The sequence below is a fragment of the Medicago sativa genome, chromosome 8 (genome assembly GCF_051527215.1).
Source record: "Medicago sativa cultivar Bolivia chromosome 8, Bolivia_mono, whole genome shotgun sequence".
NCBI classification, from domain to species: domain Eukaryota; kingdom Viridiplantae; phylum Streptophyta; class Magnoliopsida; order Fabales; family Fabaceae; genus Medicago; species Medicago sativa.
Window position 1 is genome coordinate 27,260,076 of NC_140756.1, and position 25,360 is coordinate 27,285,435.

At 35.5% G+C, this 25,360-nt stretch overlaps 1 protein-coding gene across 1 annotated transcript; it reads left to right on the forward strand.

Annotated features, from left to right (window-relative positions):
- The first annotated feature begins 1,350 nt into the window (after positions 1-1,350).
- LOC146898035 (calcineurin B subunit-like protein) lies at positions 1,351-12,316 on the forward strand. Its single transcript, XM_085734313.1, has 14 exons — positions 1,351-1,884; positions 3,615-3,795; positions 3,895-3,954; positions 4,298-4,461; positions 4,555-4,618; positions 4,728-4,793; positions 6,184-6,279; positions 8,578-8,622; positions 9,445-9,515; positions 10,929-10,995; positions 11,248-11,298; positions 11,413-11,523; positions 11,627-11,674; positions 11,779-12,316. Exons 1-14 carry the CDS (start codon positions 1,478-1,480, stop codon positions 11,938-11,940), a joined length of 1,593 nt encoding a protein of 530 aa, XP_085590439.1. The 5' UTR covers positions 1,351-1,477; the 3' UTR covers positions 11,941-12,316.
- The last annotated feature ends 13,044 nt before the right edge of the window (positions 12,317-25,360 follow it).

The following is a 25,360-nucleotide window of genomic DNA, read 5'->3' on the forward strand; positions in this document are numbered from 1 at the left end:
GAGTACTCAAGCCGTTTAGCACTCTCAAGACCATACGCCTACACCTCCCATAGTATCTTGGGAGAAACCTGCTCAAAATTGACTTAAGTGTGACGTAAACTGTGTCCTTTTCATATACAAAGGTTATTTTGGAGTTGAAATATGTTTTCGTGATAGCTCGGGACATTTGGCTCAAGCGCATACATTGTTTTCTTCTATTATCCTAGTCATCGAATGTGAGGCAACAACTCTCCTCATTGATACGAAGATAACTACTGGCCGAGCCGTTGAACGTGTTGCATACGAGAGTGACAACCAATATGTAGTTCGTGTTGTGCTTAGTGGTTACTTTTACGAAAATGAACTGAGTACTATTGTTACTGGTTGCAGGTCATATCTTTCTAATTATGTTATCTTCAAACTAGCTTTTATTCGTATGAAAGCTAATAGAGTCCCTCAGAATCTTGCTAGGGCGTATGTATTTCCGTCTAGCTAAAGTATTTTCAACTCCCCTCATCGTTGTATTGAGACTATTATTTTTAGGAGAATGTTAGCCAGTGCTCTTAGACATTGATTAAAATACTAAAAAAATACCGCTCCGATAACTATTATAAACAAAAAAAATTATTTTTTAAATTCATTGAATAACTGAAGTATCTGGTTTATATAGACTAATGCATCAATTAATATATTTTTTGTTATAATAGTAATCAGAATGAGTAATAAAAATGATATAATTATTACATCAACAAACATAAAAAAATTTCTCTCAAAAAAAAAAACAAACATAAAAATTTATATTCCCAATACAAAATCCATACTATGTATTTAATATTTGGGTCATGTTAACTTGTGACATTAGGGCACATGTTAAGCAACTCAAAAATGGAAACATTTTCTTAAATTTTGTGCATTCAATTATTGAAAAGTAAAAAAGTTAAAGTCAAATGCATTAATTACAATAAAATATTTTTATTTTGAATCATTAACTTGTGCCCTGTTTAATATTTGACAAATGTTAACTTGTGCCCTCAAGGGCACTTGTTAAGGAACTCATAATAGAAATGTACGCATCAAAAGTCATGTAGTCAACTTCCAAAAAGTTAAAATATGATGTTTTCCAATGCAAAGTTGCTTTTTTTAGGTTCCTTAACATGTACCCTTAGGGCACAAGTTAACATGACCCTTAATATTTTTAGAACATTTGTTAACGAGTCTCGTTTTTAAATAGAGTCAAATCTGATATAAAAACAGTTTTTCTTTTTCTTTCTTACATTACTGTATTACAATAAATAAATGATTTTCTCTTGATCCTATGCAAAATATCACTTTCCCCAGTATAAACAATGTAAAGAATCTCAAATTAAAGATGCTCCATTCCTTTCTCAATTCAATTCCATCATCATTTCCCACACACAACACATTAAATAAAACAAAAACCACACCAATCTTCAAACACTTCTCCAAAATCTCCCCACCATAATCCCACTACCCTTAAATGGCGGACCACACCATCACCTCCCCACTCCTCCCATCCGACCACTTAATCCTAAACATCAACTCCTCTTCCTCCGACACCGACTCCTCCGTCCCCTCTGACACACGTCAAATCTCCAACCCATTCAACGTTGGAGAGTTGACCGTGCCAGAGGCGATAACTGTGGACCCATTCCACAACTATAAAGCAGGGATTAATGGGTTTTATGAATGGGTGAAAACGTTTTTGTGTATTCCTTTAGCTTTGGTGAGATTGGTGATATTTGGTTTGTGTTTGGCGATTGGTTATGTGGCTACTAAGGTTGCTCTTTATCGTTGGAAAGATAAGGAAAATCCTATGCCTAGGTGGAGATGTAGGATTATGTGGGTCACCAGAATTTCTGCTAGATTCATTCTCTTCTCTTTTGGGTTGGTACCATTAAACATATTCAATGCTTTCATTTCTCTCTCTATTATTTTTAATTTTTTATTGTTTTTTAGTTAATTTTGTAAATCAAGTTATTATAATTACTGCGGAGACTAATTCCTCGAGGTACCTGAGATCCATTTGATAGGTGTTATATTTAGTGACTAATTTATTTATTTTTTTTAGAATTTTAGATCTTAATTAAGTTTGTGTTTGTGTGAGTTTTGGTTTTATTTTGGGTGTGAGGGATATTTGTGGGTTGGAACTACATAGGATTTTTACTGTTTGACTTTTTTGGTTTTTGTGATTAAGAAGTGCGGTCTTAAGTGTACGTTTCGTTTCACTTCTAGAGAGGTCAAAATTGATTCTGAAGGTGTAGAATGGATTATGGTATGTTTGGTTGCTTTTGAGTAGAATTGATTTTGCCTTCACTCTAGAATTGGAACTACTTGAAGCTGGAATTTGTGATTGAACTATTGATCGACTTTTTTGTTTTTTGTGATCAAGTATGTTTAATAGAATCAGCATTTGAGTTCATGGGATTTGTTCTGTTGTGAAAAGTGATGTAAATCTCATAATAAGGAGCACTGTTGGTTGTCAGTCGCGTGGAAAATAGTGGTTTGTTCAAATTCCGCTACACTACAGTACTAGAGTGCCACTTTTCAAGTTCTACAAGTCAAATTTGGTTTTCTGTTTCCGTGTGTTTTCTGGTTTTATTTTCGGTGTGGGGCATTTGGTTGATTGGATAGATATTTATAAGTGAGATAGTCAGGGAACTACATAGGATCTTTATTGATTGACTTTTTTGGTTTTTGTGATCGAGTATGTTAATGGAATCAGTATTGAAGTTCATGCAATTTGTTGTGATGTGAATCTCATAGTAAGGACTAAGGAGAAGTGTTGTCAATTGTGGAGAATGTGGTTTGTTCCAATTCCGCTTCACTACATAACAAACTAAGCCACACTACATAACAAACTAAGCCACACTACATAACAAACTAAGCTACACTACAGTACTATAGCGCCGCTATTCAAATTCCACTAGTCAACACTAGACAAGTTTGTCTGTGTTTGTGTGTGTTTTCTGGCTTTATTTTGGGTGGTGGGGGGCATTTGGTGGATGATTGGATACATCTCTTTGAGATATTCAGGGAACCACATAGGATCTTTACCGACTGAATTTTTGGTTTTTGTGACTAAGTATGTTAATGGAATTAGCATTTGAGTTCATGGAATTGGTTGTGTTGTGAATTGTGATGTGAATTTCATAGTAAGGAACAATGTTATTTAATCACGGATAGCGGCTTGTTCAAATTTGGCGACACTACCATACCATAGCGCCAGCAACTATTCAAATTCTGCTACACTACAGTTCTATAGTGCCATTGTAGCCTCTATTTGAATGATTATATAATTTTTGTATCCATCTGTATAGTTAGATAATTGATATTTCTTGGAGGGAAAGAGGGATAGATCACAGATAAAAATCAGCGTTTCCTTGTGATGGTAAATTGCTATGTTGAACGAAACGAAGAAAAACATATATGTTTATTGAATATAAACCTCAGTTAGATACCTAGTTTATTCTGTCTTACCAGAAAAAGGCATGAGTTGTTGGATTACTTTACTCCTTGAATGCTGATTACATTTCAGTTTTTTTTCACACCCCCAGCTAACTTTGTTTTTGAACCATGAATTAATCTGTATTGTTGTTTCTTTCTGTCCATTGCAGTTATCATTGGATAAAAAGGAAGGGAAAACCTGCCCGAAGGGAAGTTGCTCCAATAATCGTATCTAATCATGTATCATATATTGAGCCTATCTTCTATTTCTATGAGTTATTTCCCACCATTGTGGCATCTGAGTCTCATGACTCCATACCTTTTGTTGGCACAATCATTAGAGCAATGCAGGTATTTTGTTTTCATGGCCACATTTTATGTATGCAAAGTTCAAATTATAAGAAACTATGCTATTCAACCATTTTATGTTTTTTCCCACTTTTTTTGCAGGTCATATATGTTAACAGGTTCTCACAATCATCAAGGAAGCAGGCTGTTAGAGATATAAAGGTAAAACATTTCTATTTGTTTGCTTATTGTTATTTGATATGCATCTTAAAATTATCTATGTTCTTTGATTGTTGGTATGTCAATTGATGCTCACTTATCTTTCAATTCTCAATTATGCTAAAGTGGAAGAGAAGCTAAGAGTTAACTAAAAATTTTATATATTGTAAAATTACATCTGCCTCCGATTTTGGAACTGAATAACAATATGCAAGATTTTTTTATTGAACTAAAGGGACTGAACAATAGATATACTGGAACAAAATTTCTGCATATAAGTCTGTTATGTTATCAGTTTTATAAACTGTTTGATATTGAAATCTGCTTTTAAGGACCGGAATAACAGAGAAGGGCTTCTTGCGATAGATTTCCTCGAGTACTTTTATTTCCCGAGGGAACGACGACTAACGGCCGGAACCTTATATCCTTCCAACTCGGCGCATTCATCCCTGGGTACCCAATCCAACCTATAATTGTACGCTATCCTCATGTGCACTTCGATCAATCTTGGTAAGCAATTTGTTTATGAAGATCCTTTCATTTCATTACTGCTTTTTGTTGGTATAACTTATCACTCATGCTGTCTTACTTGCATATTTTTAGGGGCAATGTTTCTTTGGGACAGCTTATGTTCAGGATGTTTACTCAATTCCACAACTTCTTCGAGGTATATTTTCCTATGGATTATGTTTTTCTTTACAATGGTTAATCCACCTCGTTCTTCGGAAACTTATTTTTCTTGAAGTAGTTTAAAACTTTCATCTTAAATTGAACAGGTTGAATATCTTCCTGTCATTTCACCCCTGGATGATAAGGAAACTGCTGTGCATTTTCGTAAAAGGGTGAGTGTTCATGTTTTGTTTCGTAGTTCTCAACACACTTGTCACTGGACTTCTATATTTAAATTTCTTGGATATTTGAATCTTTTAGTTTTTGATTGCATTAATTCATATTTGCAAAATTAAGAAAAGTTTTTTTACGGTGCTTTGATCCTTCAGACAGGCCCAAAATCTAAGATTATAACAGAGTCTTTCCGTAGATTCTTGGGGCACCCATATTTTCTATGCAATAGGACCTAAAATCTAAGAAACTCTATGAAAATTTATCCTTGATTTTTCCACTAATTGTCTAACTAGTATGTCTGATTTTTTTCTTGTACGAAAATGAATTTTCGCAAAGATTCCAACTAGCAACAATTTGGCAGTGAAAATTTGCAATCACGTAGCACAACCGCACAAGTCTCTGTCCGGGTATCTTGTATCCATCCTATGAAGTGATGGCGAGATTAATAGGGATGCCACATATACTAATATAGGATTCAGGCTAGGTAGGATGGAATGGAGAAATGCGTTAAAGACTAGTTGTTGGAAAGTGTCTATCAAACTGAAAGTGAAATTCTCCCCGACAGCTGTTTAGGCATATGCTCAATGATAGTGAATGTTGGGTAAAGGCATGCTACTAACAGATAACATTGAGATATGCCAAGAGGATGATGCTAAGTTGAACGAGTGGCTGCTGGAACTCAAGTGTGAGTGGTTGGTCCCACATCGGCCCATATAATCAATGTCTTAAGGTTGGGCTGCGATGTGGTGTCAAGGTCTCTTGGTGGTCCAGGTATTTTGTCCGCTGTTGCTCCCAGTGCTCCTTTGACTCCCCCACATGTGGTTTCACTACCTTGGTTTGGCTTGATTGGGGGATTTTGTTTGGATCCAGGTGTAATAGATCCTTGGGTTGAAAGTCTTCTTGACTGCGTGGTGGAATCAGGTAGCTTGTCCTGTTGGTTGGTAACAACGGTACAAGTATAGTGATGTGGAAGACTCACACTTGAGGGAGAGATTGCTGGAATTCAAATGTGAGTGGTTAGTCATATAAAAGAGAGGCAACACATATGCTCAATGCTTTAAGGTTTTGGGTGGAGATATGGTATCAAAGTCTCTTGGTGGTCTAGGTTTTTTAGTCTGGCGCTCCTTTGATTCTCCAACAGTGGCCATAGAGGAAAAGATTAGGAATAGTTTTACATAGTTAGAATAGCAGTCTTGTACCTGTTGAAGGAAATTTGAATTGAACTCATCTAATATTATGCGAACACTACATTTTTTTACTGTCTTTTTATGATATCTTTTTCATCTTATCTGTTGTTAGAATGAATGTACTGGATGATTTGTTGAATTTTGTCCTTGCTTGTGTGAGTAGTCGGCAACTATTTAACAATCACTATATGGATAAGTGCAGGCTAGCCATGCTATTGCAAGTGCATTGAATACTGTACAAACTGGACATTCTTATGGAGATATAATGCTTCATATGAAAGCACAAGAAGCAAAACATGTATGCAGTTTTAATTATTTTGTTACAAGTATATCTTCATCCTAGTTCGTAGTTACTTAATTGCTTTTTGTATTTTTGTTTGCATTTCATTCGTACACATTGATCAAATTTATATGTGCAAAATAAGTATCAAATGTCTACTTCATCATTAATTTGGAGTATCCAGGTCATTATGCATGTAGAGTAGCCATGCTAGATTGAATTAGGATTAAGGATGGTTGGAGTCAAATTTTATTCAGGATAGCCTGGGCGGGTTGCATGTGGGATAACTAGGGTTCAGCGTGATCTGAAATAGCCATAGGCGGCCTGATGAGCATGATAGCAGACCAAGCTTATTTAAGTCATTTGAGATAAGGTTGTCGAAGCATATAAAATCTCACTAATAAAAAGAGAACCAGCAAAGATAATGGGTGGCTGAAATTCATGCACAATCAATGAGTAAAACATAAACATGGAGATGAATACCGAAGTACAATGTAGTTCCTAAGTTAAGAAGTGTGACAATAGAATAGTGAATGGACAAGTGTTATGCTGCTACAGTGTTACAAATGGCGGATTATTGAAGCAAGCAATAAATTCCGCCATAAAAACTGCATTCCGATTGTGGAAACATGGCAGATATAGTAGGTGTTGCGGTTTATGGCTTCTAGCACAGAATCTGCTATGCCATACACTGGCAATTTAACAACGCTAAACTGGTATAATATCATGTTGAAATTATAAGGTAACAACTTTGAATTATATTTGTGGTATGATTACAACAGATTAGGTACTATTTGATACTCATAATAGTACAAGACTTGCAATTCTTATGAAACACGAAAACTAATAATCATGATTATTAGACTCAGACTCGTAATCGTAATTTACTAAGGAAGCACGTAGTGAAATATTATGGAATATATAAATCAGTCCTAACCTATAATCTAAGAATTTCGAAATTACTTTGTAAGATACAACCAAAATATTGTTATGCGTTCCATATTTCTAATTCTAAATTCTAGCACACCAATAACGTCATAATTCTCGCACACCAATAACGTCATAATTCTCGCACACTGACCTTTCTTTATTCATCTGCTCAATCCCATGACCACTCTTTTAAAGTTTCCAGGCACCAAACCACTCTCCAGACACTCTTGCACATGTTAGATGCTTGCTTTAAGTCTTGTTTCAATTAAATTGATATATTGGTTTGACTCTAACAACGTTAAGGGATGAGGGTGAAGTAGCCAAGTAATAATATAAAATACGGTCATCTTATGTATCAGGATCATATTAAACATTTGCCCATCTGTTATGTTGTTGTGCTGACAATTTCAAGTAATTCTTCGTGTCTTCCAACTTACATTTTTCCATAGATGTTATCTCTGTTGTCAATAGCGGTCAAACGCGATCGCGGCGCGGAGCGGCTGAAAATAGCCTAGCGCGTCAGAACGCGACCGAGCCGCGCGTTAGGCAAAAGCGGAACAAAACCGGGTTTCGCGGCCGCTTTTCATGGAGCACGGCGCCAAAAAGCGGGTCAACGCGGGTCAACAACAAAAATCTCATCAGAAACCACAAAATCTCATCTCTGTTCTCTGTTAATCATCCTTTTTTTACAGTCAAAATGAAGAAGAAGGGGAAGAAGTGAAAGATTGATTAGAGATCTAGAGATCTAGGAATTAATATGATTAAGATGAAGACGATCTGGGGATAAATCTCATCCGTTCTCTGCTCTCTCTTCATTGTCCTTTTTTTACGGTCAAAGTTAGATCTGTCAAAAAGTGTGGCGGCTGGGAGAGAGAAAGACAGTAGGGGAACTAGGGTTAGTGTATTGTATTCTTGATTGGATTGGGTCATTGGGCTAGGCCCAATGACATTAGCTTACATATTTTAAATAAGTAAATAACATTTGTTACAGATTTTAAATAAGTAAATAACATTTGTTAAAAAATAATAATAAATATATGCTTCATTTATATTAATATTAATTCTTAAATACATTTTATAATAGTATTTAATACTAAAAAATTAATCATCTTTAATTTCTCATCTATATTAATACTAAATATATTTTTTTCATACTTTTTTAGTCCTTAATTAATAATATAATATTTAGTTTTAGTGTCCGCGTCATGTAATAGCGCCCGCGTCGCGCCCGCTTACCGCGCCGCGTCAATTTTTGTGGTGGCCGCGCCGCGCCGCGTTTCCGCTTTGCCAACTATGGATGTTATGATATTTATGCTTTGCCTGTTTTGGTACAATTAGCAATCAATTTTTTTCGTCGCTGACGTTTTAGCTTGTTGACTTTGGCAGGAGAACCCCTCAAGTTTTATGGTTGAAATGGCCAAGGTGGAATCAGTGAGTCCCTAAAAACAACTGAGCTTGAATCAATTATGAAATTCTTCAAATGTGCCATTTAACTTCGTGTCATAATCAAGTCCATGTTAATTTTGCTTCATGCTAATTTGTTTATGTGTGATACTAAGGCTAAACATTTCACTCCATTTCTCTTCTAGTATATTTAAGTGCCATGGTATCAATATGTTTATGCCAGTGGATGCTAGAGATAAATTGCCTTCTGGAAGCCTTTGGTGATGCTCAAAGAATTTGCTAGTAGCACTGCTTTTCATTTTGCTCATGAGTTTATGTTTATTTTTTCTTGTTTCTGGCTTATCTGGTTACATAAAATCCGGATACTAGAGCTATTAAGATCCCTTCATAATGGGGTCCAGGGAAGGGGGAAGACTGATTGTGGATCTGTTATAGGCTGCTTGACCTTGCACGTGCAAGAAGCTAATTCCATTAATTGAACATGTGACCTCGCAGTGTTAGAATATGAAAGCAACACCAGCTATAGGATTTATGATCTTTGGTCTATCTGGTTATGGCTAGTATTATTCCCTTTTAAGTCCTTTTATAGTAGAAGCAGGGATGGAACCAAAAAAAACAGTTAGGCATGGCGAAAGTATAAATAACACCATTTCTCTCTGATTGGTGTACCTATATGGTATTGCCAATTTAAATTTGAACATCCTTGCATGGGAATGGCTACCATTAAATCAGAGATTTCCAATTTGAATGTTTTTTTGTTTGTTTGTGATTCGTCTTTTTCTTCTAATTAAATTGTACTGCTTGTAATATTGGAAAGAATCATAAAGAACCATTTGTATTTCTTTCCAGTTATTTCATATCAGCAGCTTGGAAGCTGTGGACTTTTTGGACAAATTCTTGGCTATGAATCCCGATCCCAGGTACTACTGTCATATTCTTGTAAGTTGTAATTAACTTGTGAAATGTTTGCTCAGTTGCATGGGGAAATAAAATTATAATTGATATTTATATCTAGTGATGCTCAATTGATTGTTAAATCATTACTAAAACAATTTCTTAATCGGTACTATTATTATAAAGAAAAAACAGATTTTATTGATGACAACCGATGTTGATTCCTCACTTGAGGCGATTGAGTTAGTTATAATGGAACTACCTTGTTTGTTTGGAATGATAGTTGAAATTTTTCACAGAAAGTGAGGTGTAAGCATAGTTTTAAAACTCGACTCGGTCATCGACTCGGAAGAGGCACTGAGTCACTGAGTCGATGGTCGAACCATCGGGTCATTTATTGAACCGCATGACAGAATCGGATTAAATCGGATGACTCAGTTAGATAACCCGGTGTTTAGATTAAATTTGTATAGGTATTTAATCAGATTAAATCGGATTGAACCGGTGGCTCAAGTACTCCAAAAACTAAAATAATAACATATATAAAATAAAATAAATTTCCAACAAACATAATTTCATAGACTAATTATTCATGCGATAAAAAAAAGCGAAGATTAATTATTCATGAGTTTAAATAAAATATCTGAGCTTTATAATTATATTTTTTTTAGGGAAGCTTTATAATTATATATGTCTATGTTTTTGTCCGTTAATATTGTGAGTTATTTTTATAATAAAAAAAAAAATTAATATGTATTTGCTTTGTAAGTAATAAACGTTGATTTTGTGAGGTATTTTTATCAACTGAAAAAAGGTATTTGCTTTGTATAATATTCAATATTTCAACAGTTATGATCTTATCCAAAAAATTGTTTAATATATTCTTATTAAGAGCAAATCAAAAGCGCTTTAGTGGTTAGGAAATTGTTTCTTAATGGGAGGGTCACGAGTTCAACTCCCATATGTGCCATTTTTTGTAACATGATTTAAGTTAAAAGCAACAAAAAAGAAAAACAGAGAAGAATCGGTTCGACCCATAACTCGGCCGAGTCACCGGTTTTTACCGAGTTTGACCGGTTTTGACCGGTTGCCGAGTCAACTGCATGGCCGATCCGAAGGTATGCTCGAACCGGTCTACCCACCGGTTCCCGATTCAACCGGTCCGACCGGCCGGTTCGAGCCGAGTTTCAAAACTATGGGTGTAAGGGTTGCAATAATGTTCACCAACTTTGTTACCATCATGTTTTGCAGATTACCATGTTTTTATTTTCTAATGTTTCCCTTTGATGTTCATTTATGCTCTCATCAGTGACCTTGTACTGACCCGATGGCAATTTTACCACAATGTTTTATTTTTTTTACTGATGACTGCTACAATTTTTGGTAATACTTCAATTTTATCTTGTGGGAATTGATAAAATTTCATGTCCTGCTTGCAGTGGTCGTGTTCAATATCGTGGTTTTTTGAGAGGTTTAAGACTGAAGGCTTGTCCACTTTCTGAAAAGGTTAGTTACCAAACAGCTCAACATATGTTAAATATTATGGGATTAAATTTTAAATCCATCAAGAATTGATAATCTAAGCCTTAAGTTTTATTCTGAATTCACTAACATTATGTCTGTGGTACGGAGTACTGTTTATGATAAGTTGCGATCAGTTTTTGTACTCAGTAATCTACATTTTGTACTTGGTTTTTCTACCATTTTTTTTCCTCCCCATTCTGTCTTTGATTATCACGTAACTGTATCTTATTTCAGATATTTTCATTCATTGATGTGGAGAAGTATGGGAAAATTACATTCAGACAGGTAACAATTCCCAACTATTTACCCTGGTTCTGTGCTATCTAGAAGTATCCATACTACATATGACATCCGCATTAAACATCACTCATCTAATGCACGTTTGTATGTTGCTTACAGTTCTTGTATGTATCTGCACATGTCATGAAGCAACCAGGGTTCAATCAAGCTTGTGAAGTAGCCTTTGCTGAGTGTGGCGGTTCTGTAAAGGGCTACATTGTGGAAGACGAAGTATTAATCATATATCATACTCCTATTTACCTTTACTACTTTTGTTGAAATTTTAATTAACACTGACCTGTTCTTCCTTTTTTTTTTTTTTTTTTGAATTTAGTTACGAGATTACATCCAATCTGCTATCCCCAGCTGGAATGAGGACGAGGTAACCCTTTCCAATCTATCAAAATATTTTTCTTCCTCTAGTGTTTCTGCTATTAACGTTCTTTTGCTCTTGTAGTTTGACTCATTAATTCTATACTTGTATAGGTCCATGATCTTTTTACGTTATTTGATGATGATAATGATGGAAGAATTTACAAGGATGAATTTCTTTCATGCTTGAAAAGAAATCCTCTTCTCACAGCCCTTTTTACGCCTCAACCGCAGCACAAGGAATCGTGTGGTAATGGAGTGGTAGAGATACTGTGATGGTTGTATTTTACCTGTGACTAAAACCTATTGCTTTTCAGGATTTTGGTCTTTTAGAAAGATCAAAAAAAGGAAAAGGGTAGGATCCCCTGGGATTACATGCACATAGTATAGGTTGCAGTGGCCTTATTCTTTTCTTTTCTTTTTTCCTTTATAACTTTTACTCATATAAAACATTATGATTTGTTTAAGATCTGTGTTTTCTGCCTTGTTTTAAAAGGGCCAGATTTACACATCTAGATTTTCGTTAAACTATTGAGTTTTGGTTCAGGGTGGTCCAAGGTTTGATCAATGTGTTTGTAACTAACATTATCAGTGTATTTTAAAAGATGTGTTTGAATCTAATGGAGAATGATTTGATGATTTTAAGGTTTAATTATATTTTTGGTACTTCTAGTTTATATTGTGTGTAATTCTTATCCTTTAATATTGTTTTGAACAATCCTTCAATTTCAAAACTTATAAAGTTATCATTTTGCCATCTAACTCTAACCCTCAATGTCTTATTTCTAATAAAAATATTTTTTACTTTGGTGATAAACCCAAGGTGTTTTGAATATGTTTTCCAACCCAAGAATCTCACCCAAAAACACTCAACTCTTAAACTTTTAAGTTTCATGAAAGTTCCCTTTTCTGGTCACAAGATTACTCAACAAATGAAGCAAAAACTGCTTAAATATGTTCCAGATCTTGATACAAGCGCCTCACGCCCTACCAATGGTCTTGTGGGTGCCTTGCGCCTTGGTCCATCCACCTCACGGATCGGACACTTCCCACGTGCCTCGCCCCATTCCAATCGTGAGTTAGATTCATAGAGTTTCTAGACTTTGGAAATGTGAGATTTTAAGGCACACATAGCAAGTGTTCGTTGATCAAATCGTGTGATGGTCATTAACATACTGTTACTGCATAAATTTAAACTTGCAGCAGTCTGGCTTTTGGGCATTGTAAGGTCCAAATTGTAGTTCCATTGAAATTTAGTGCAAAATAGGTGTATATATAACGTATGTGTGTTACATGCAATGCATTACACCATCCAGATTTGAATTAACCTTACTTTGAGTTTATGAAAAACAGTTTATGCAAATAAATAAGCTTTTTATGTTAATTTAAAATTTTTACTCACGAAAATTTATCTTTATAAACTACATTTACAAATTTATGAATGATACATAAAAGTTTATTTATTTGCATAAACTATTTTGCATAAGCTCGAAATAAGCCTAATCCAAACAGACCCAAACGTGTCAAATTGACTTTTGACACGCGTCATCACACGAGGTCAAGCCGGTCCTACGTTACTGTTCGTCATCTTGACCGGTTTACAGGAAAATGGCGGTTCGCTCTCAACTTACAAGAGAACGTTACATGCAACTATTTTCAAGAAAAGCTCTTAAAAAAATTCAGAACCATTCACCCAGTCAACGTTCAGAACCATTCACCCAGTCAACTACGTTTCATTTTTATTCTAACATTTTTTTTTTGGTATAAAAGAAGCAGGTAATGTCATCCATACATCGGCATAATTCAAACATTAGCTATAATTTGTATGTATGAGTTTGATATTTAACCGTTGTAGCTCAATAATTATAGATATAAGTTATAACATATATCTACAATTTTAAAAACATATCATGAACAACGTACTGTAGGATTGTGGAGACGGTACATAACAGAGTAAGATTAATGAGAGGCGAACTATCCTCGTGACCTGAGTTCTAGTAGAAAAACGATTAAATAGTTAAACAGTCGAGGAATGAACCTCTCATTGGGATTAATAGGTCCAGCCCTCTTGAGGGTGCCTCCTTCGTTCCTACGTTAGGGTCGCTGGCTTGCGCTCTTTGTTAATCCTGAGAAATTATAAACAATTTCATCAACATATGAAAGAGGGTCCTTAGGACGATCTCTAATAACAGTAAAATATGTACGCAATACACATAATGGATTTGCCACTAATTACTTTGATTTCAGGCTCGTAAAAACTATGCAGCACCGATACTTCATATTCAAGGTATGTCCGGTATCCAACACTAATATACGTGGTTACATTCAGTTATTAAATTTCTAAAATTATTATCAGTGTCGTGTCGGTGTTGCATTTGGTGTCAATGGTTCATAGTGCAAAGATTAGTTATGCTCATTTATTAATCGATGGTCAAGAGTGTTATCCATAAATCTATTTTTGATCATCTATAAGTGATTATATGTGCAAAATTAATTCTTCTCACCCTCTCAGAGTGATCAATTCAAAAGTAAACAATTTAAACAGCCATGAACCAAATAAATTGCTGCAAATTGTAGAGAAAAAAAATTTCTTTATAGATCATTAAAAACAAAAATAAGTAGATGATTGATTGACACCTGTTACTAATTCTCATTTTGAATGTTGATTCTCAAAAGTATCATCACTGGCATTTTCTCTTGAATTGGGTCTAGGGTTTTTATGTCAAGACACTCAACAAAAAGAAAGTGTGAGGGAGGTTGAAGTGGGAGAGCCTTGAGTGGTACAAGTTGTAGCTTCATCCTTCACACAAGTTGCACAATTTCATCCTTTACTATGTTTTGGAATAAATAATTATTTTGGTCCTTGGATATGTTATACTTTGTCACTACAATTCTTGAATGCATTAATATTGCAAAATGTCCTTAAATGTGTTTTACATAAGTGCGTAAAATTATTACTCTCTCAGTTCCTTTTTAAATGTCTCTTTTGTATAAAAGTTTTGTTTTTATTTAACTGTCATTTTCAAAGTTATATGCAATATTAAATGTTGTTTTACCAATATTACTCTTAGTTATTTATTACTGAAAGAAAAATATATGAAAGTACTAACATTTATTTGATTATCTTGGTTCGTGTAAAATGTCAAAAGTGACAATTAAAAATGAACGAATGTAGTAATAAAACAAACAACGAAGTTTTTGTGTTTTCAATACAATTTCTTCATAACAAAAAATAAATCTAGAGATGATGATATCTTACGCAAAGCGACAAAAATAACCTTTTACTTTTTTTCAATATAAATCTACTCTCTTTTGAGTATTAACGCTTCGATTCTAAGATGAAAGAGTTATAATAATCTAAAATTCCATAAAAAAATCTAATAAAAAAAATTTCAACCAAAAATCAAACTCAATTCAAAAACGCATTAACCACATGAGTTTAATCAATGGTTAATTTACCCCCTCTTTTAAATTCAACATTGAAGGCTCCATGATGTACAGATTATAATTATAAACGAGTAAAATACAAAAATGTGTGCCCTCCTCCATAAGTCACCATAAAATAATGACGGGAAGAATATACCAAATACTCTTTTTTTGGTACAATATTCCAAAGACTTTTCTCCACCCAAAACCGGAAAATAAAAAATAACGTGTGTGCACGAAATTAAAGGCATAAATATCAGAGAAAGAGCAGCAACATCCACCAGGTATATTTATTTGTGGATAAATATCAGGGATTTGCTAGAACACACCCACTAATTTTTATGTGGGAGTGTTTTAGCAAGCTACACCTTAAGGTGTATTTAACTACTTTTTAGTTATAACTTGCTAAAACACACCTTCTAATAAATAAGTGGGTGTATCCTAGCAAATGCCTAAAGGAGTTGCTAACATACACCCACTTATTTTTTAGAAGGTGTGTTTTAGCAACATTCACCTTAAGGTGTATTTAACAACTTTTTAGTTATATCTTTGCTAAAACACACCTTAATAAAAACTAGTGGGTGTATCCTAGCAAACCCCATTTATTTGTGCAACTATGTCATCTGATTTATGTACTCACATTTTCAAAGGCATTGAAACAATTCAGCATGCTCAGTGGTCCCCTCCAGACAAGGCATTACGATTCACTGTTCCTTCATTGGATTAATTTCATTATTTGGTTTGTTTACTCTGTTTGCAGTACTGTCAGAACCCAACACGTTTCGATTTTAGAGGAAACCTTAGTACTTTTACATAAATGGCATTTTTGACACGTGACATGACAGCCAATTGCACTTTCCACTAAATATATCTAGGGCAAATAACATTACACCATAAAGCAATGAACACTAATCAAAATATAGGTCAAAAATGTGGGTTTAATTAAGTCAAAAAAAATTATGGATAATTAAATTTTAAATTTTGGTTCCGCAAAGTATTTGAAGCCTAACGACATAAACTAATCTCTCAAGTCATCTTCTATATATACATGCTATTCAGAGATTGAATTCATTATCGCATATCTAAAGAACCTAGTTGTTTGTTGTTTTGTATGAACACGAGAGGTATATTACTTGAGTTGGTGATGTAATCTTTACGTTTGTGGATGTCATCTCCATTTCTCCGGTTGTACGTTCCTTCTCCAAATAAGGACGGTGTACCTGCAAATACACTTTAATGCCAAATTTAGGCAAGATGTATGCAGGGCTGGCCTAAGGGTAAGGCGACCCAAACCCTCGCTTTAGACCCCCGAATTTTAGACTTAGAATAAAGGCCTCACAATAGACAAATTTATGTATATATATACAAACGAATAAAGGATACACAACAAATGAATTATACAACTTTGTCAAGAAGCAAAGATGGCAGACACGAGGCTTTATGATATGGGTTCAACACTTTCTCATACAGCTTTACACTACGCACTATTTTTCTCATACAGCTTTACACTACGCACTATTTTTCTGCTAGTGCTGCACTTAGAACACTTCCACTATATAATGCAATATTTATTTTTTGTTTTTATTGTAATGTTTTTTTTATAAAACCTATGAATTTATATTAATTACTCTCATTAAAGCCTCATATCATAACCCGCTTTAGGCCTCAAAATGTGTTGGACCGACACTGGATGTATGCAGATTGAGAATATGAGATTGGATAAAAAATGTTCATACCTAGGGGTCGTGGATCCTCTATCTATAGAGTGATTAGACTCAGATACACTCCTTGTCGTTGTTATTCTCACCGCAACGATCGCTAAGATTGTTACTGGATAAGTGCAATTTGTTATCGTAATTGTATATGAGATAGGCTGTGGTGTTAATTTGATTTTAATACGCTCCATGATCATCGAAATAGTAAGAGTACGTTGGTGCTTCTAGATTCTTTAACTGCGGGCGGATAAGTTTTATGGGTTGACATGAAAGGTAGTTTTCCATGCTGCATCATTTTTCTAGATGATGTAACCTCCTCAAATTTTATAAGTATTTGGACATCGTATTTTAGCCTATTTGATCTGTTTAAATGGATTTCCTTGGTATACAATCCATAATATATTTGGGTTGGGCCTCATAGGCCATAACATCACACAAACTCTTAGACCTTTAGCTATTTTAATAGGTAATGAGTCAAGAAAACTTTTAAGCATGAAAAAATTTTAAAAAAATAAATATTCTGATACAGGAATTTTCCTGAGCTGGGAAGTGGCAGCGATGTGGAACATCTAGTTCCCAAGACTTGGAGCTCATTGTGATGTGGAAGTCTAATGTTATTGTCTCTCCATTATTGAAACGTTTATTTTCATTCTTTACCTTATGGACATGATGAGCTCAATATAATTTTATTGTGAGTGACAGGACAAAATTGGAATTAGGTTGTAAAAATAAGGGTAAAATAGACAAATTGAGTATTAGGGTTAGAGAATAGGGTTTGAAGACTTAGTAGGAAAAGAAACTGCTATGTGGTAATCGAAAGAAAAAAATAATAATGAAAAGGAACAGTTGTGTGGTAATTGAAAGAAAAAATAATAATGAAAAAGAACTGCTATACAAAAAAAGGAATTGCAATGGCGTTAGTGACTTAAAAAAAATGAATTTTTCATGTGCTACCTGATTCAATTCCTTGGAGACCTTTTTTTTCATAAAAATTAATTAGGTCCGCCAAAAAGGGCGGGGTTATGGTTATTAGGTTCAATTGCATGATGGTGAGAAATGATTTAGAGATTGTGAGATTGAAAGAAATAGGACCCAAGATTTGTGTTGAATACATAACATTGAAGCAATCACATGTTATTAAAAACATTAGTGCCCTGGTGGTAAGAGTTGTTAATTGGAAGCATGTGATACTTGGTTCAATCCCTAGTTGGATTTTTTTACTTAGTAGGATATATATATATATATATATATATATATATATATATATATATATAAAATTAGAGAATATAGCATGCAATCAAGTTTTTGTAAACCAAAAAAAAAAAAATTGCTCCTTTTTGTAGAAGTGTGTTATTTGAACAACCATTTGGTTGAGAACTTATGGGACAACCAAGATTTACAAAGAAAAAGTAAGTATTGACAGGAAAAAAAATTAGGGTCATTAAGAAATTGTCCAGGGAGTCCCCGTGAGCTTAGCTCAGTTGGTAAGGACATTGCATAATTTATGCAGGGGCCGGAGTTCGAACTTCGAACACCCCACTTCTCCACATTTAATTGTGTGAGCTCTAGCAACTAGGTTATTAGACCAATAAAAAAAGAAATTGTCCAGAGAAACATTAGTAAATTAGTTTGATAGTAAGTAGGTTGATTTTAATATAGTAAGTAAATAATAGTAGAAGTATTTGGGGGGGGGTGTGTGAAGCGGAGTAGAAGCATTCCTTGGGTGTCCTAGTCGGTGGTTTGTAAACCGAAGAGAGAGGGGGTTGGGGGATGGATCTTCGTCAGGTTAACGTTGCCCTTCTGGCCAAGTGGAGGTGGCGGTACCTTTTGGGTGACGGTGGTATTTGGAGAAATATCATCTTTGCCCGGTATGGTGGTTGTCTTCCCTCCCCGTACCTTGGTGGTAGGCCTTCTGGCCTTCGTGGGGCGTCCTCGTAGTGGTCGAATATTTCTCTTCTTGGGGGGAGAGGGAGGAGGCGGGGGATTGGTTCTCGGAGGGAGTTGCTAAGGTTATTGGGGACGGTCTTTCGACCCAATTCTGGAACGATCCTTGGTGTGTGCCGGTTATCCTCAGAGTTAGGTTTAGTCGGCTCTTTAGGTTGTCGCTTCAGGCCGATGGGAAAGTGGGGGAATTAGGGGGTGGGAGGACAATGTTTGGAGTTGGGATCTTAGGTGGAGGAGACCTCTGTTTGTTTGAGAGGCTGAGTTGCTCCACGAGTTGCTTCAGGTTGTGTCCAGCCCGCGAGAGGGTAGGGAGGATGTTTAGTCCTGGACCCATAGTCCTGATGGTTGGTACTCGGTTAAGTCGGCTTACTCTTATCATTCTAAGAGTATGTCGGTCCCCGATGCCCCAGATGGCGAGATTTTGCAGGCCGTTTCTCGGGTTTGGAAGTCGTGGGCTCCTTCTAAGATGGTTGTTCTCCTGGAAGCTTATCCCAGATAGGATCCCGACCAGGCAGAATCTTGTGAGGCGCGGGGTCCCGCTTTCTGATGGGGGTTTGGGGTGTGTTTTCTGTGGTGTGCCGTCTGAATCGTCGATACACATGTTCCTCTTGCGCCCCTCTATCTTCCCGGTTTGTTATCAGGTGTCTAGGTGGTTGGGTTGGGTGTTTGTGCCTCCTCTTGGCCTTACTCAACATTTCCAGGCTTTTTTGGGCTTAGGGAGGGGTAAGAGAGTTAGGTTAGGTCTGCTTGTTGTTTAGCATGTTGTCATTTGGACCATTTGGACGTCCCAGAATGACCTGATTTTTGCTAGTGGCACCCTCCGAGAGGAGCCAGTGGTGGATAGAGCGAAACTCTTAGCTTGGAAGTGGTTCGTGGCTAAGTGCCCTGCTAGTTCTTACTCTTATCATGAGTGGGAGGTGCAGCTCGTCTTGTGTTTGATCCGGTAGGTTTTTGTGGTGGTGGCTTTCCTGGGGTGGCTCGGGGGTTGGGTGGGAGTCTTTGGCCCCTTCTTCCCGACTGGGCTGCCTGGGTTCTTTTTGGCTTTCCTTGCCTGCAGGTTCCTCGTCGGTGGGCGGTGGCGGATCTTTGGCTGTTAGTGACTTTTATTTGGTGTTCTATTTTTTTTTTCCTTTTTGATGGTGCCTTGGGCCTCTCCTTTGGCGCGCTTGTTAGCTGGGGGAGGGTCCTGGGGTTTTTCTAGGTTCATCTTTCGATGTTCTATTCACGTATCTTGTACAATTATCTTTTTATCTATATATATATATATATATATATATATATATATATATATATATATGTATGTATATTGCCATTAAAAAAAAGTAGTAGAAGTATGTATATTGAAGTTGTTAATAATATCCAACTATTTTACTTTTTCTGAAGGAAACAAGAAGTAAATTTTTCATTTTCTTTATGTTCGTTATCGATTTTTAAGGATTATGTATCACAAATAATCATGTAATTCATTAAATTAAAGTCATTTAAAAATTAACTAAAAACACATTAATAAATTTGGAGTAAATAGGCAATTACCCCCCAAAATTGTAAGTTTCGTGAATTACCCCTTGACATTAACAAAACTTCAATTACCCCCCTGAAATTTCACAACATTAATCAATTTACCCTCTTCGTCAAATTCTTCTGTTAGTGAACATGATGTTTTGCAAATGCCCCCCCCCCCCAAGTGAAAGTCGGGAAAAGTCGGGAAATGTGAAGCACCGATAGTCCCGATCATAGAATTGCACTAGAGTGTGCACAAGCTTCTCATCCACATTAGTCTGGAGAAGAGTAAGTAAGGCCCCGTAACGATGTCGGAAACCAGTCGGATCCTCGATCTTGAGTGCCAAATCTCTCAAACTAGCCAAATCCACTTCCTTGAACTTGTAGGACTTAGTCTTCCCCATTCCTACAATGTTTACAAATTCAATTGGTCTAAGCCCTTCGATAAAATGCATGGAAAAAGTTTATGCATGTATGCATGTATGCATGTATGCATGATTATGTTCAAGTACGGAGAAAACATGGTGGGTTGAAATTCAAAGTCAAGGAGTCATGGGTGGACACGGTGTCCGGTGAATCTAGGGCTTTGGATAAGAGTAACCGGGTTCTAAAAAGTTCCCAAGTTGCAACCTCTCTTGCGTATATCATGGTGCCACGAGACGAACACTCGCTCCATGATTATCCGTAAGAAGGTCTAACTTGAGCGTAGTATCGCGTGACGACTAAAATTCGAGACAACACTCAGTTTAGCCTCCGCACTACGTCCTAGAAAATGGCCATGGATGGGTTCGGTTATCTACGGTTCATAGCGTCATAGAACAATTAGAAGTAAAGTACCTAAACGCGACAACACGCGCCGACAACATCACCCCCAAAATGCCTCAGCTATGTGGGATTGATCGCATAATCCAAAACACGAGGCAACCCCCGGAATGAATTGTCGATTATATCCCTCCTAAATCCTAAGTTCACTCAGCCCGGGTGTAGGACTTTTGATATTCTCACCCCACACGTTTGCAAGAATTTAAACATTTATTCACATAAGGAAACAAGTAAAAGAAACAAGTAAAAACGAAAGCGCAAGCGTGGAAATAAAGACTAGGCGTAACTCTCGAATCTCCCCAGTGAAGTCGCCAGCTGTTTTATCTTGGTTTTCGGGTGTCAAACATTGATTACGTTTGAACCTTTTTAACCTTTGATATCTCATTTTTTCTTGGGAAGGGAAAAAATAAGCAAAACCCTTGAAAAACGAGGTCCGGGAGTTGTTTTCGCTACGGGAAGGTGTTAGGCACCCATAACGACTATAGTATCCTATAGGAACCGTCTTTATTTTCTACGCGTGCGCCTTATTTTTAAATGCTATTTGAAAGTGATATTTACACCTAAGAGTTTACTAAGTCAAGAATTGGAGGGAGAAGAAAGTGTTTGAATTTTTATTTTATTTGAATTGAAGGAATATTGTTTCCTTGCCTACGTACCCTTTTAAGGGATCAAACCCACCGTAGTTCTCTTCCAAAAAATGCTTTTGTTTTCATTGGTTGATTTTAAGTTTGAAAATTGGAGTTTGAAGAATGAGAGAGAGAGGCCTCAAGGGCATAAGATTGTGAAATTGTGAGGTTGAATTAGTTATTTTTGAAAACAAAGTCAAGTATGATTAATTTTCATTGAAACTTGATTAAGAAAATAAAGAGAAAATACAATGGGATTTTGATCCCAAGGTTTATTTAGAAAATGATTTGAGTGATATTATTCATGTTTGTTTGAAAAATGATTTTTCCTAAGTGTAAATCCTAGGCATTCATCTAAACATTCAATCCTAAACATACATCTAAACATGCATAACCTAAGCATATACCTAAAGATATCTATGTGATGTGTGTGCATGTGTCGGTGCTTGTGTCGGTGTACATCATTAGAGTCCATTGTCCTTTACATCATAGGCCTAGATACATTCTATGGTCTTGCAAGAATTTAATGAAGGAAAATCGAAAGATATCATACACAGCGGAAGAAGAAGAAGAAGAAGAAGAAGAATTTCGATTTTCTTTCCTTGGATCCTTACGAATTTGATATGAATTAGTGATTCGATTGTTACCTTGAACTGTGGAATCTGAAAGCTGGAAATGGAAACTGGAATCTCGATCACAGCCAAGCAAGCAGCAAGCAGCAAAGCCTCTAGCAAGTCCACACGAACAGTGCTCCTCCAAAACTCGGTGCTAGCCAATGAATTGGAAGTGCAGAGAAGAAAGGGGTTGCTTCAAAAACGTGTAACCAAAAATTTCATCACCAGAGTTCTATTTATAGAACTTCTAGTGTGCTCTGCAAGTCATAAGTCACTATTGGGCTTCAGTAAGCCCAACAACGAGTTTAGTAATTTTGCTAACTAATTAGCGTTATTTACTAAACGCACCCCTTATATAAGTCATACTTATATATTTCTCTTTTGACTGTTCTTTGTGTGTGACCCTATAGGTTCTATTCACGTTGGCAATAATATTAAATCTAATATTTAATATTATAAACAATGAGCGGTATCTAGCAACACATCATTGCTACCCAAGTGACAAGAATGTCAAGTGATCTGACGAAACCTTTCCATGATAATACTCATGTGTATAATTACTCCTTTGTCTCGATATCTTCATTGATCCCAAGGCATAGATATTTTGTCACCCTTGTATATATCAATATTTATATTTCTTGATTCCAAAATATACTGAATAACGAATAAGTCCAATATCTTATATTGACTTAGTTCGGCATGGCCATGCAGTTTTACAGTCATATTTCATCAAGAGGCCTAAAGATATATCTCCTGTTTATGAGGAGGGACAAATCCCATCTAGGACACTCGTGTCCCTAAGCATGCTTCATCAAGTACCCATCAACCAACGTTATGGTTATCCTTTTACAGACAACGTTAGAATGGCAACAAAGCACTTGAGTCCACATCTAGGGATCATAGTGGTTTCAGGTCCAAGAGCGATATACATTATTATCATTGTGAGAATATCTTATGACAATTACATAACTTACTATGTAGTATTCTCACGGCGGGTCAATCCAATATAAATATTACTCCTAATATTTATATCTATGTGAAGACTTGATAACTCTTTATCCATGATCTGTGAGATGTGATCATCAGTCTACCCACATAATAGTCTCTATGCTTTAATGATATCCCACTTCTCAATAAAGCTTGACTACGGATACTTTTAGAATAGTTTCCTTATGTTTAACGGGGTCTCACAATTAAGTTATACTTAATGTTCCATTAAACGGACTAACTATTCTAGGGACTTCATTATTTTGAAACAAAACAAAATCAATAAAGAAATGCCTTTTAATTTATATTTTCACAATATATATATTTATATCAATATCATGATACAAAGCCAAACCCAATCAATATAGATTGGCTATTAGGGCTTACTCCAACAATCTCCCACTAGCACTAAAAGCCAATCAAATATTAACTCAATATCTATTGGTCAAGTGTTAGCATCAAGCACACTATGGGCAAGATACTCTACTAGCAGATAAGGAACTCTTTTCTATGTTGGTAGGTCATACTTCTTTCAATTTACACTTTCGATTTTCTATCGAAAAGAAATTGAAGTGTCAAAGCATACATTTGGATCATTGGTGAGATCAAGTTTTCATTGCTTGCAAGATTTAAACCAATTTTACCTCAGAAGAGATCAATGGAATCCGCAACGCAAGAAACACGTGTTTTCACTCTTTTATGAGCTAAACAATCCAAATCATATTTATTTGACATCTGTAATAGAAACAACTACTATCTGAAGCTTGTACTTTTACAAATTTCATAGTTGATATCCTAGCATAACATTTATTCCAAATTACGATCTGGATATACTGTACACCGATATGAAAGTCAACACCATTGTAACTCATTTACAATGTTTCTTTCATATGTGTTCAAGAAACAATCCTTAGTCCTTTAAGACATCCATGGATATTCTTGAAAGTATTCTAGTGTCGAACACTACAATCAATTTTGGTACATATTGAAAATAATTTTCTAACCATGTCTCACATGTGTAGATAAATTGTTTTGGTGACTAGTATGTCATCCACATACTCCACCAAACTAATATCAATGCTCCCACTATTCTCCTTGTGTGCACAAGATTTTTATTAATCAAAGTTTTTCATAAAACTTCACTAATAAAACAAATAATTCAACTTCAAGAAGCTTGCTCCAATTCATACATGAATTTTGTAATATATATACCTTTCTAGCATCCTTTGGATTAACGAAATCCTACATATGTCAAATACATATATAAGGTTATTCCAATTAAGGAATACAACCTCGTTATCCATCTTCTAGAACATGTTTTATACAACAATGGCAATTGGGATCGTTTGATTTAAGCATTACGATGATGTAATGGTTTCGTCATAATTTGCATCATGAGTTGCATGAAACCATATACAATCAATCACATCTTAAAGGTATTCATAATACCATCCATGTTAGTATTCTAAAAGAAAACTCACATTCCAACATCCATATATGGTCTGTGTACATAGATCCTTTATAAGATCCCATGACATATAGCCACTTCTCAAAGTTCAAGCCATTTAGATCTTGTGCTACTCAAACTGATGATTTAACAACAACCCTTTGTTGAATCAACTCGTGTTCCATTTTTAGAGAGATGTGTATTTTGTGTTACTTGTCTTAATTCAAGTTCTACATCACTCCCACTGGCTCCTGTAGAGACATACTCCTTGAAAAGGAATACTCCAGTTCTAGCGACAAACAAATTTTGTCAAAAAGAAGATGTAGAAATAATATCCTTTAGTTTCCTAAGGATAGTTACACAATTATACATTCATTAAATTCGAAGTTTAGTTTATCTAATAAACCATATAACCTCAATTTATCATAAAGTCAAAACTAGGTACTCTTACCTCCATATCTAATATGGTGTCTTTATGATTACTTAATTGGAACTTTGTTGTGGGTGAAGAATAACTGTAATTTAGTTAATTTCAAGAGTCATTGAGTTATAATCAAACTATTTTAGATCGAGTTATGTCAAACATGAAGCGATATAAATAATCATTATACTCAT

Bases quoted from the DNA above. Each gene is read 5' to 3' on its own strand.
- LOC146898035 (XM_085734313.1), top strand. From the start codon at position 1,478: ATGGCGGACCACACCATCACCTCCCCACTCCTCCCATCCGACCACTTA. The intron at 4,794-6,183 runs GTGAGTGTTCAT...GGATAAGTGCAG, and splicing joins CTGTGCATTTTCGTAAAAGG to GCTAGCCATGCTATTGCAAG. The intron at 11,675-11,778 runs GTAACCCTTTCC...ATACTTGTATAG, and splicing joins CCAGCTGGAATGAGGACGAG to GTCCATGATCTTTTTACGTT.